This window comes from Zosterops lateralis (assembly GCF_965231275.1).
Source record: "Zosterops lateralis genome assembly, chromosome: 16".
NCBI classification, from domain to species: domain Eukaryota; kingdom Metazoa; phylum Chordata; class Aves; order Passeriformes; family Zosteropidae; genus Zosterops; species Zosterops lateralis.
The window spans coordinates 3,547,419-3,561,379 of NC_139776.1; the positions used below are offsets into that span (position 1 = coordinate 3,547,419).

General features: G+C 48.0%; 1 protein-coding gene across 1 annotated transcript; it reads right to left on the reverse strand.

Moving 5' to 3' along the window:
- Nucleotides 1-1,213: 1,213 nt before the first annotated feature.
- APCDD1L (APC down-regulated 1 like) lies at nt 1,214-8,108 on the reverse strand (the record flags this gene model as incomplete). The annotated part of the gene is made up of 4 exons (XM_083873170.1): nt 1,214-3,569; nt 6,002-6,560; nt 7,467-7,578; nt 8,087-8,108. 4 exons carry the CDS (start codon nt 8,106-8,108, stop codon nt 2,805-2,807), a joined length of 1,458 nt encoding a protein of 485 aa, XP_083729296.1. The 3' UTR covers nt 1,214-2,804.
- Between the last annotated feature and the right edge of the window lie 5,853 nt (nt 8,109-13,961).

Sequence of the window (13,961 nt, forward strand, 5' to 3'; positions counted from 1 at the left end):
CACTGAGGAACACAAATACAAAATCCCTACTGATAAAACATAACAAAAATATCCATTGCCAGGACCAGAATGAATAACAGCTCCATGTACATTCCCAGTGCAGTCCCAGGGTAAAAGCCTAATGAATACGAATGTGTTCTTGTTTTTAATTACTGTTAGCTGTAAGTGATTATCCTTCTGTATGTCTCAGCTGGGAGAGTTGGGAATTTTGGATGCAATTTGAATATTTACATTCTACAAGAGAAGCTGAGTAATTGGAATGGATGCAAAAAAAAAAAAAAAAAAAAGATTCAGAAATTACTGGTGGAGTGTGAAAATGCCTTAGAGAGGGTGAGAGAAAACTCACTTGGCTGAGTTTTTCTACCAGAACTGAGACTTGTCTTGATTACAGTGCACTAGTACCTTCACAGGCAGAAAATACTGCACACTGCAGCTCTCTGATCTTAAAAAGCAACACAAGAATCACCGACTGGCAGTCAAAGCCAGGCAAACTCAAACTGGACAAATTCTTAAGAGAGAGTAACTGTATAATTTAGGAATGTGTCTTCAAAAACTGTGAACAGAACAATAAAAGTTATGATATTTATGCAAATAGCTCTTCATGGGGTTTTTTTCCTCTCAGAGGTGTACTTAGAGGGGGGAAGAGGACAAGGAGTCTCCTGATGAGGTTTCACAGGGAAGTTCAGCCAGCAGAGCAGTGGGGAACTGGTGCTGCTGGAGCCAGTGGTGCCTGAGCTGCTGCAGGGCAGAGCCTTCCCAAGGGCTTGTTGCAAACATTGCATAAGTGTGTGATGGTGTCTCACATCATGTTAATCCCATCCCCACCTGGAAAGGATCTGTGGCCTTGTAAGAGCTTTTACACCACGCAGGACCTGGACATTTGTTAAGTTTAATCCATATCTGTGCCGTGTAAATGAAAAAAAAAAAAAAAAAAAAGGATCTGCACACAAATCTGATTCATGGGGGTAAATGTAGGGCAGGAATTGCCTTGTCCCTCCTCCACCCACGCTCCAAAGGCAGCACAAGGCTGTTCCCTATTCCTGCCATGGGCATCTGTATCCTGTGCTGATGGGAGCCATAGGAGCCTTTCCCTGGGCTGTGGTGAGCTCAGTGATGGGAAACTCCTGAGGGAAAAGCTCTATCAGTGTGTGGCTTACACGAGATGCAGCTGAGCTGCCCAGGGCCTGCCCCAGTTCACAACATCCTAATGGGAACATCCCCAAGGAGACACCACCACCTCTGAGATCATTTCCAGTTGCCCATGGATCTCCATGTAGCAGCTGGGAACAAAGCACAACCAGCCAGATTGGAAATAAGATTTGCCTGCTGAAGTCTCCAGGGATTAGAGAGGGAACCCAAGGCAAGGCAGCCAAGCCTGGCCCTTTTGTGATCACGTTAGAGTAGAACTGTTTATGTGCATGACTAATACTGGGTCATGCCTGGAACATGTGAACATGCTGACAACATTTATGTCACAACTGTAATGCATTTAATAAGCATCTCATTTGAATTATTAATGTACAGATCCCCCCCAAAGTATTTTTGTGTTATAAACCCCATAATTTATCTAAGTACAAGCTGCAAGTTCGTAAATACAGCATTAAGAAGGTGGCTATTGCATAGCTGCTTTAACAAAATATCTTTTGTGGGTAAGATATATAGGCTTATTTGGAGAGGATTTAGCTGCTGGAGAAGGGCTTCTCGAGGAAGTTATATGATGCTTAGCTGCAGCAGACAGGGAATATAATTTCATAGTTTGTCCTGCTTGTCAGTAGGAATCAGTTTGACCTGACTGTGCTGTCTGATCTGAGCAATCTCTTCAGCTCATTGTTCACCAGAGGCAGATTTATAAAACATCTGTACAGGAACGAGGCTGGAAGTGACACTTTGAGAGGAGAGCTGGATTAACAACTGCTGTGCCAGTAACTAATGGGGAGGCAGTGAAAATACATGGCCTGAGAAGGCTGGTGAGGGATCCTTCCCTTCCCACAGCTCATGGGGACAGTGCCTGTGCTGGGCAGGGCACCAGTGACATGGGGACACTGCTGATGTCTCACAGCCAGGCCAGCCCTGCACTGGAGAGCTGGGGTAACACAGCAGGGATAACAGCAGTGCTGCAGCCAGGGAATGCTGAGGCAAGTGTTTTCCATCTGCTGTAATCTATGCCCAGGGTCAGGTGGGAAAGTCAAGCCCTCTGTGATGTTCTGGGCATCCCCAAGTGCAAAGACTGACTGTGGGTCCCTGTGTGTGACATGCACAGGCACAGTGCAGAAAATATCTGTGAGCTGCAAGAGGCATGTGAACCGTGCCCTTCTCAAGAACACTTGCTGACTGTTTATTGCTGACTGACTCTGCAGATTAAATTTGCATGAACAGCAAAAAGGAGTGTGATGGGAGGGAACTTAACCTCAAAGAAACTCAGCAGCAAACACTTCGGATGTTTGAATTACAACTGAATCAAGCTCTTGATTCAATCTCAGCAATGTCAAAAGCTCAAAGCAGCAATTTTAATTGATGTCACTCTTTTCCCCCCCTCATGTTGCTAAATTATCTGTTGCAATGTGCAGTGCATCCGTGTCACTACATTAAATTTGCACGCAAAGAGGGGAGATTAGGCAATAAAGCCACAGGACAAACAGTGTGGAGTCAGGCATATCTCCTTGGCTTCATTCACTATTGGGTGTTTTTAAAAAGTGTTTCCAAATCTGAGTAAAACTGATTCCAGATGTGCTCATTTGAAGGAAATAAAAAATCACGCTAGCACCAAGATTTATCTGCATTCTGCACTGTACCTGAAGAGATAACTAGTCCCATCTTAAAAACAGAAGTGCTATAAACAATAAAAAGGCCACAGGCAAAGGTTTTAGTGCTTCGATCCCATTGGCATCCTTTCTTCCCACGTATTTCAGACTGATGTAGTTGGAGAACTCCTCCGAGGCTGCGGCACACTGGACCAGGGGGGCCTGGTAGGACGTGGGCCGCTTGTCGGGGCTGTCGGGGCTGGAGCCGTCCGTGGGCCGCTCCCCGATGTAGAGGAGGCTGCGCTCCTGCGTGTCCTGCTCCCTTTTGAACAGTTCGTACTCGGTGTGGGGCAGTTTGATGCCCAGAGCCAAGCACCCGTTGGTGGGTGTTATATCCTGCTCCACCCCGGCGCTCCAGGATCCCGCCAGCCCGCAGCTCCCCGGCTCCGAGGAGTTGAGCATCAGCACCGTCACCTGGTCCATGGGTGTCACCCGAGCCTGGGTGACCTTAAACGCCAACTCGGTGCCGCCGCGCACCTTGGAGGAGGGGATGCCCTGGCTGTAGTGCCCGGAGGCGTAGATGGTGAAGGTGGGCTGCCTGCACAGCGGGTCGGAGTAGTGATAGTAGTGCCCTTCCCAGGTGTGGTTGTTGCCGTGGAAGGTGAAGTACCTGGTGAGGAAGAGCACGGCCGGGCGCACCTCGCAGTGGGTGCTGACCCAGCTCCCGCTGAGCTGCATGGGCAGCGCCGCCCGGGCGGGCAGGACCGGCGGGTGATGCTCATCGGCCCTGGAGATGATCCCACACGCCGGGCAAGGGTGAGCGTGGTGCTGCAGGAGACAGAAAAACAACAGTTCTGCAATTGGGAAGCGAAAAAAAAAATAAAAGCACAAAAAAGCCTTCCAGAATATTTCAAAAGCTGCGACTGACTCCCCTCGTCCACAGCAGGGTGCGGAACTGCGGGGAGCTTGGCAGAGGCTGCCGAGCAGATTAAGGGAGATAAAGCGCTGCCCTGCTCTTTGCTATTCTGGTAGCAGCTGAAGGACACCGGGCTGTGCCCCGCGGCCCAGGGCTGGGGCTGCTGAGGACAGCCCGAGAGCCAGCCCAGGGCAAGGGCAGAGCCGCTCCGGGACGGGGAACGCTCCCTCGGGACATCCAGGGTGTTCCCCATCGGTTTTCCGCGGCGAGCTGGGTGAGGAGGAGGGCGGTGCCAGAACAGAACGACGCCGCGGTTTTTGGGAATGGAGGAGGCTGTGACACCCGCCCGCGGGGAGCCCCTGGAGCTGCAGCTTTTCCAGGACAGCCCCAGGTGTTCTGTGCCCCTCGCCCCGGCCCTGCCCGTGCTCCCACATCCAGGGATGCGGGGGAGGAGCGGGATGAGCCGGGAGGGGAGAGAGGGAGGGGGACGTGGGGTTTTCCCAGCAGCCGGAACGGGAGAAGAACAGAACCCTCTGCAGAAGGAGGCCCTGACCTTCCCTTCCCCGCCGGTGCAGAGTCTGAGTCAAACCAGCCCTGCCCCTGATCCGCTGCCAGCAGGGGTTTTGTGTAGCTTGGAAATTTTTCTTGTACTTCATATATCACCACTGATTTATTTTTAAATAAGCAGGGTTGGAACATTATATAATTTTCTAGAACACGAGCTAATCTTTACTGAACTGTCATAGGCAAGAAGGTTAAATAACTCAGTAGTTAACTGTAGGGTGGGTAATTTACATGCAAGTTGATTGGAGTCTACTGTAATTTAGTCATTTTCAGCTTGCTTTACTGCTACTGTCACAGTAATGAGTGCTGACAGTACACAGTACATTATGGCTAAATAATCCCAGAAGTTGGCAAATATATATGCTCTCCTTAGGCAGGAAATTCTTTGATAATGAAAGGTAATTTGGGGAGAATGGGTTTCTTTAAAACAGATATAAATTTAAGGGGAAAAGAGTGATATTTTCATAAAGAAAGTAAAAAATAATTCCTGACATAGCTGTGTAACTCACCAGCACAGGCAAAAGGATGTCAGTTCACAGAAAATAAAATTTAAAAAAAAAAAAAAAAAAAAAAAAAAAAAAAAAAAAAAAAAAAAAAAAAAATCCTGTGCCTAATAAAATTATTACTACAGACATGGAGCAAAAACCCCTTACTTGCTTAAACTAGTCGTGTGAAGTTATTTCTAATGTATGGCAGCTTCTAATTATGGCCAAGTGGTGACATCATGTGCAGGTCCATTGGAGAGCTGTTGGCTGATTAATTACAGGGCTGCATTCAGAGAGTGAATTTCAGTATCTTTAGGTTTGGGTTTAAATTAACTTTTTAAAGTGTTTATGTTTACCATCTGGTTTTGCTCATATATATGGTTTTGGCCCAAGATAACACAAGTTTAACCAATTGGAGAATGTTACTTTTGAGAGGGAGAGGGGTTTTGCCCTGTTTTTCAAAGTTCAGTTGGTGTAGTTCGGAGTGTGGGGAAATGTTCCCCCAATTTTTTTTTTTTTTTTTCATTTATTTCCCTTCTATCTGGGATAATTCAGAGAGGTTTTTTCATCCCATCTCACTGCTCTACCATTTCTGATTTGATCAGCTTCCATTCGGATGGAAAGCTGCTTTCCTGGGAATAAACCAAATTGCTATAAACCAGAAAATAAAATAGAATAAAAGGCAACCAACTCTGCTGCTCAGTTTTATGTACTTCAAAATGGAAGTCTGATTTCTGTGTAATAATATTATTGTATTGGGGGCAACTTCCTGTGCTACTGGCATTACAGCAAAGAGTGAAGAGTTAATGGCAGATCCCTTGTTCCCCTCAGCCTGGAGCACACCCCAAGGAGCAGGGAGAGGGCAGGCAGATGAAGGGCAGAGGAGATGATGAAGGGCAGAGGAGATGATGAAGGGCAGAGGAGATGAAGGGCAGAGCAGACAGGCTCTAACAATGTGCAGCCTGAAGCCTTCACTGACTTTGGTGAGGGAAACAAGGAAACTGCATCTCCTAGGAAAACATGGCCATAACAAAATCTGTGCAGGCCCATGTCAGTGCAGGCTTGCTGGTTTTGCTGAGCTTTCACCCACCCTGGTCCTGTTCTCTCAGGAAGGCAAAGGGTGAACCCCACATGCCCCAGAGCACCCAGGATGGCACCCTGCACCCCACACTGCCCCACCTCTGTGTCCCTAGGACTGAGGGGGCCAAGTGCTGCCAGGTGCTACCTGAACAATCAGGGAATTGCTGGCAAAGCCCTGACGCAGTGAGGGGAGCGTGCAAAGGCCTCATCCTTACCAGGGCGCTCTGCAAGGGGCGCTGGTACCCGGTGGGGCGGTAGTGCAGCCTCTCCCCCCAGTCCGTGTGGATGTCCCCCAGGTACAGCTCCTCCACCAGGCGGCTCCCGCTCTGCTGGGGCTGCAGCAGGGGCTGGAAGCGCCTCTCCACCCGCACCAGGCTCAGCTCGTGCATGGCGAAGCCCAGGGCGGCGGTGCAGTCGCGCTCAGTCTTGGCGCTCAGCACCTCGTACAGGGCTCCGGGCGCCCAGGAGCGCCCCGCGGGCAGGAACCCGCGGCAGCCCTCGCCCGACGTCTGGTTGATCCAGGAGGCCACTTCCCGCATGGCCCTGGGGCTGTGGAACACGATGCCCACTTTGTGCAGGTGGTAGTCGGCCTCGGTGGCCCCGCGGGTGATCCAGGAGGGCTGGCGCAGCCGGAGCTTGCCTTTGATGACCAGTGAATAGGAGGGGTCGCGGCAGGAAGGGTCCCAGTAGTAGAACTGGAGAGCCTTGAAGAGCCGGTTGGAGTAGAAGAGGTAGGAGCGGGTCAGGAACTCGGGGCCCGGGCGCACCTCACACCTGCGGGGAAGGCAGCGCTGAGTGAGCCACGGTGGGACGGGGAGAAATCCCTCCCTGGGGAAACCAGCCGGGGTGAGGGAGGAGAGGGAGAGCAGAGGGAGGAGCAGCATCGTGATGAGAGCCTCCCACACATGTGGCCGCCCTTGGGCGGTTTTACAGTCTGGGCATCTGCTACCAGACTGTGAGAGTGATGGCAGAGGGTGTCACACTTCATGCACATCCACAGGGAAGCACGTGGAGGGCAGCGGGAATCAGGGCTGCTCTGCCTGTCAAGCTGCACCCCGATGGGGGAGTAGCAGGAGACTCCAGGGGCACCCAGGGGTCCCAGCCCTCCCCCAGATGGCAATGAGGGCTTGGGGAAGGGGAGGAGGAAACTCTTCTTGTTGCCTGGCAGTTTGCTGTCCTAGGCGTGGGCAGGAGCTGTGCTGAGGGGCTGGGGCCTCTGGGGGTCCATTCTGAGGTCCTACAGAGGTCTGGGGAAGCATTCCCAGTGGATGGGGTTGCCTTCCCAGGAGAACGAGGTGGATTACCTGGGGTGATTACCTGGTTAGGTGCATGTTCCTGGGAATCTGGGGCAGGTTGAGGTGGATGTTCCTTCCCACGGTATGGGGTGCCTTCCCCGTGGTTTTAGGGGCACATTGTCAGGGGAGGGGGGCAAGTTCCCAAGGTCTGGAGGTGCCTTTCCCGGGATTTGGGGGTGCGTTACCCGCGTTCTGTGGGTACCTTATCCAGGATTTGGGAGGTGCTTTACCCGGGTTCTGGGGGAGCCTTACCCGGGATTTGGGGGAGCCTTACTCGGGATTTGGGGGATGCCTTACCCGGGTTCTGGGGATGCCTTACCCGGGCTCTGGGGATGCCTTACCTGGATTCTGGGGGAGCCTTACCCGGGTTCTGGGGGAGCCTTACCCGGTGGAGACCCAGCGCCCCTCCAGGCGGGGCGGCAGCCGCGCGGCGATCCCGGCGCTGTCCTGCAGGTGGCGCAGCTGCTGGCGGCAGGGCGGCTCGGCGGCCGCGCAGGCTGCGGGACACGGGGGGGCGGGGTCAGCCCTGGGGTCAGCCCTGGGGTCAGCCCTGGGGTCAGCCCGGCCGAGTCCCCCGAGAACCCCGAGACCCCCGACCCCCGAGACCCCCGCGGAACGAACGGACCCCGGCCGAAACCGCTCTGCACAAAACTCTCAGCTCAGGACACAGGCTTTTCTATTTCGCTCAAGTTTTCCGACTTCAGTTTCATCTGAATCCAACTGATTTTTAGATGAAATCTTCAAATAAACCTGAGCGCTCTTTGTTCGTGTTGTCCCCCCTCTCGTGCTATTGTTGAGGCAGTGGCTGGACCGGGGAATTACAGCATGGGAACGCTGGCCTCGCCTGTCGCCCGCCATAAGGACAGTAATTCTGTCACTTACCTCATTTCCCATAACAACGGATGTTATTGGCTTAGGGAATGTGTGAACACTCAGCTAAATCCTGAAGATCTTTGCATGCACACACACATATGTACATATATTCCTACATTATTCACTCTTTACTCAAGCACTCTGTGGAACTCATTGCGGGTTTGCTTCTCCAAGAAACCTGGGATTTCCCTCTGCATGGCACCATGGAATGAGCTCTCAGTGAAGCTCCTCCTGAGACCCTGACCCTGGTCCCAGTGGAGCTCAGCCCAGCCAGGGCTTTATGAAGCCCAGATGGGGTTCGTTTGTTCCAGCTGCACTTTGCATTTTACCCAGGAGTGTGCTGGACATTTTGAAGCCAACTTTTATTCATTTCATACCAATGTTAGGACACAGGTTGCTTTCCAGCCTGCCTATCAGCTGGAACAAAAGATCCAACATCTATCTATGTGTTGCCTTCCCACAGAACGAGGCTGTGAAAGGTTTGCACACCCTGAGCCTCAGTCAAAGACATGAAGACACAGAGTCACAATATACAAGCTCTGGACCAAGTCAAGTGGGAATTTGGTAATTAAATGTCTGCTGTGCAAGTCAGAGGCTCCTGGAGAGGGAGCCCCACTAAATCCCCTCTAAAAGGAGAGGGATTCCCACTCAATAACTTCAGACTTTTATCTGATGGATGAATTCAGTCACTTCACTACGGTGCTGCCATTTGTGAAGGTTTTACAGGTCACTTGAAATGTATTTGTATAGACTTAAGCACACAAAGCCTGAACTATCACAAAAGGAATAAACACATGGAAAGGGAAGCCCCCAGTGAACAGGAGAGCAGCACCCAAAGGCCAGGAAAACCAGCTTTGCATTTTCTGGTACCTCACACTGCACTGGAGAGCATGAAACAGCTGGAAAGACACATTATTAGAGTTCAGGGCTCTTCTGGGAGCAGACTCACAACTTCTATGGGTCTGCTCCCAAACTGTTCTTACATCTAAACTGTTCTTATCATCCTTAAGGGCTGGACGAGGTGAGCAGGCACAGCCAACTCCTACACAATTGCTTGCACTCGTAGTTCCTAAAATGCAGTTCCTGTGATTCTTCACGTGAAAATGGGAAAATACACGATTACAAAACCCACTGGTGTTAGTTAAACCTCTAATTTGGCAGCTGCAGCACGTGTGAGGCTGCCCCATGGGTGCCTGTTTAGGAGAACCATTAGGAGCTGGGGATCTGTATCCTCATCCCAGCTCTGCCATGACTTTGCTCTGTGGTCCTGTGTGTTCCCAACTCCCAGGGCTTTTTTTTTAACTCAGTGCAGAATACGCCAAGATTCATTTGACTGCCCTAAGAGGCCTAAATACTGGAAAGTCATCAGAATAAAAAGTCAGTCCAAACTGAACCACACTTCAAACAAACACAAAATTATTATCCTAGAGGATACTGTAAACTAAAAAATCATTGTATTTGTATTAGAGGTAATAATGGACATAAGGGTCAGATATCCCCTTGCCCATAACCACAGAAAGACTCCAGAGGTATCAGTGCAGTCTGTAGATATATAGAATGCAGCTATAAAATATACACAATATAACCCAGTCCACTCACAAACTGAGCTCTGCATGTGTTTATTGCAGCAGAAGCTTCAATATCTCACTGAAGCACTTCGTGCTACTCTTGGCAGAAACACTAATAGTCTACATTGTTTGGGAGCAAAGACACTTTGGCAATGCAATCACTGCATTTTGACACATTCAATACAAAAGGGAATTTTTATAATTGGGATCAAACTTCATGGGGAAAGAAAAGAAAAGAAAAAAAAAAAGTCTCCAGAATGTAAATATTTGATATTATGGGAATTCCTAAGGATTTTGTCTTACTTAATTGAGCACAAGACTCCAAGCTGGATGCATCCTCAAACCAAAAGCTATTGGCTTGTGTCCAAATTTTGTGGCTGCTTTTTTTTCTCTCAAATACTCCAGCCCCACCAGATCCAAACATCCTTTCAAGCTGGAAAAGTTCAGTCCCAGACCTAAAATCTGTAGTTAGAGCCCTTCTCTATTCCAAGAGCAGCATAAAGTGGCTGTCACTCATATGTCACTCTGCTACTCAGCCCCTGGTAAAGCACATCAGAGCAACTCCTCTATCTTGAGAGACACAAATTAACTGCTCTATAGACTTCTTGGGCAGGAGGAAGGAATTATTCACAATTCATCTTCAAGACAAAAATCCTCATTCATAGGAAAATCAAAAAAAAAAAAATAAAAAATGCCTGACTGATCTCTTCCCCTCGCTCGTTCTGCCATCCGTCTGTATTGATTAACTAACCACAAGCGTTTCCAGAGAGCACAGAGAGCTCCCCAGCACAGCACTCAGACAAAACAGGGGCTTTTCCCAGCTTTCTGCTGTGTGCTGCATCCCAAAGACTGGCCCAAAGCCTTGGAGCAAGAGGGCTGCACAAGCAGGAGTGGCAGAGCTGAAAACATCACCGCAATCAGCACAAACCGGATCAAGCCTTGAGCAAACAGCACCAGCAGCAACTGCGGACCAACTATTCCGACCCTCATCTGTATAAACCACTTTCAGGAAAATCAGATCCACGGCATCAAATGATAAGAAAGGCAGAACTGGAAACTCTCAAATTCTCCCCGCAGTAAATTGTTGGTAAAATTAAGGTGAAAGATTCCGAGGCCACGGCCAAGCCTGGAAATGAGAGCCTTGTGCTACACGAGTGCTGTGTGCTCCAGATGCAGAGCCACTTCTCACTTCTAAAGGAAAAAACTATCAACCAAGAGAGAAATGCTGTCATATTCCTCCTTGGAAACAAATCCTGTTTGTGCTCCCCCAAGCAGATTGACTCTGGAAAAAAGCAAAGTTGAGTCACACATCTGTTTCTTCATAAATGGAGAAGAAAATGCATATATTACAGTTTGCAACAAATTAGTTACTGTGGATCAGCTCTTCTGCAGAGCTGGATTGTTTAATCTGTTACATGTTATTGCCTCCTATGGCCAGAATTTATCATTCCCATTTATAATTCTAATGTTTCAGTTAGTCACCCATTCACAGGGATAAGATCAGGGCCTGAAGTCATGGAACATTACACATTTCTTCATTTAGAGATGACATAAAACCTTTGATATTTTCTGAGGAATGCTCAGACTGGAAAGAAATAGACGATAAGAAATGTATCAATATATTTTGCATAAGTGAATTATACTTTTCCACACAGACTTCATTAACACAGCAGAACAGTGTTTCTTTAGCATTTTTTCTCTCCTGAGAGCGCACAGAATGGATTTTGGGTTGGCCACTAAAGGAATAAGCATTCTTTTAAAAGCAAACAAAATGGTTGTATTTAGCAAATCAATTTTTCTTGCATTTGTGTGGAGATTAAGTTTGTGGTGCTTTTAATTCACTCAGAAAAAGGCATTCCCAAGAGAACAGCTCTGTGGGAAGAGATAAATTTTATATTATAATATTATAAAGTTATAAAACTTAAATGTAACCCACTGGGGATGGAAAACTATCACAGCAGAACATTGCATTCTGCCTATATGCAAACTGAACACAGCTCAGGACAGGACTTAAGCACATGCTTAAGTCTAATTGGTTTCAGTGAAACTTAAGCATGTGCTTGAAATTAAGCCAGTGCATGAGCATTTTTCCTGATTAGTAATGCCTCCCTGAACTGAAGCCAGAATGTGGTCAAGTGGTTGAGGGAGGATGCCAGTGCTTTCACTGGAGCACTGTTTGGTTTCTGGAAAAGTATTTCTATTATTCATCCCTTCTCCTATTTGTCTGTAAAATGGGTAAATTCACATTTAGCTGTTTCACCAGTCTGGTGCTCAGTTCATGATATTCATAAAATGCATTGAATTCACTAAATGTTTCTCAGTTATGCCTTCAGGGCTGGCACAGTAACTGTATTACCCATGAACTATCATTGCAGAGCATCACCTTGAGTTTCCTCTGCACAGCTGAGCACAATCACACATGAAATCCTGCAGATCCTAAGAGGAAAATCGGCCGACTCAAAAGTCCCAAGTAGCTTAGAATTTTAGAGAAGTTTTCAAAACATACTTTCACCACATACTTTTAGCACAATGGCAAACGAGTTCAGACATCCCGTTCTATGGTTTTAGCCTGGCTTTGTTCTAAGGCTGTGAACACTGCCTGATCTGTCTCATATCCACAATTAAAATAGTGAAGGGCTTGTGGTGAGTTGCCTGGAGGTTTTTAAGGCACTAGAGAAGTAAATATTTTGCTCTTGGAATCCTGGAATCATGTATTTTTCTTGTTAAGTGTCATGTCCAGCGACAGATGACAAGACAGATGGGATTTGTGGTAGGGAAGGGGAGGAAGGAGAAGTAACTCAAAGATCTTCTTCAGCATAAACTACATTTAAATAAAATGGCTTCTTAAAACTGCCTCTCTGGCTGTTTACCCCAAAGACAACCAAACCTAACCCTGTAAATGGGATTCAAGGGCTTGATCCCAGTTTTACTGGAGTCTGTAAATAAGAAAGGTCCCATCAGCACCTTATTCAGAAGATGCCCATCCCCATAAACTGACAGTAAACACTCTGAGGAAAGAAGGAGAAATGGGATAGGGGGAATCACAGAAGGGTTTGGGTTGGAAGGGACCTTACAGATCATGATATTCTCAAATGAGGTGAATCAAGCAGGACATGTCAGAGCTGGCACAGAGGACTTGTGATGACAGACCAAAGAGAGCCAGATGTGAGTCCAGCCTCCCAAGAGCTCTCCTGCAGTTGATGCTCACCAAGACACCACTCTTAGGTTACACAACAGAGCTCCACACACAACATTCTTGCTGTCCTGACAGAGACAGAAGCCATTTCACTTCATGTTCCTCCCTCTCACCCCAGATGCTGCACAGACTCAGACCAGTCTATGCTTTTTCTGCAGCTGAACTGGTCAGTGTTGAAAGATTTACTGGAGAACAGAGCAGCAATTCCATCCAGCCCAATGGCCCCAGCTGGCCCAAACACTGTGGGCAGCTCTGGGGTAACTGGCCCTTGGCTCAGAGCCCCTGCTGCTGCCAGCCCTGCACTGGGCAGCCCAGCCAGGGACAGGAGACAGGGCAACAGGGTTGAGAACAGGGTCCTGCTGTGAGCCAAAATCTGAGAATTTACAGAGTTAGAAGATCATGACTTGTGTTAAACTCTGATTGGTATTGCCATGTAAGTTTGACACAGAGAAATATATAACCAAGACCCAAAAGAAAACAAAGGAAAGAAAGGTGATATTAGAGCTTTTTATCTTGAGAACTGCTGAAAGTTTGAATTTCAGTTTGGTGAGGCAGGTGAGACCACAGTGAGATCCTCAACTCCCTGGGTGCCTAAACAGTGAGAGGCTGGGGACAGCCCATGGGAGGAAGCATTTGTTTTCCAAAACAAAAGCAAGACAATTCAGTCCAAGGCTGAACAACACCCCGGGGCTACTATCATGACTCAGTTAGATTCCAACCAGAATTCACATTCTTACCAAATGGCAAATACTACATCTACATTCCTTAATTCAGCTGAGTTGGAAACCCAACAGAAAAAACATCCCATGGAGGTGAAATTAATGCCACACTGTTGTTTTGAATGTATAGAGCACCCATGCCAGTTTTGGCAATGCCTCTAAACCCCTGCACAGACACTTTATTAGTGGCTATCATGGCCATTTTTAATAGTGATGGCTAAGCATATTTTTTTCCTGGAGTGCTTTGAAGAGCAGAACCAGTAATCAGCCATGGCTTGGCTATAAAATGTCAACCTCATTTCAAACGTCTAAATCACTCACATGGACCAAGACTGCAGAGAGGACCACCCACCACATAATATTAACATAAATACAGCATTTACTCAAAGCAAAATGAGCAACTGGAACTGGCGGGAGTTGAGAGTAGAACAACAAAAAATGATGAGGGGGTGGGAGAGATTGGGTTACAAAGGAAGATTAAAAGAGCAGAGTACATATAGCCTGGCTGAGCAAGATGGATATGA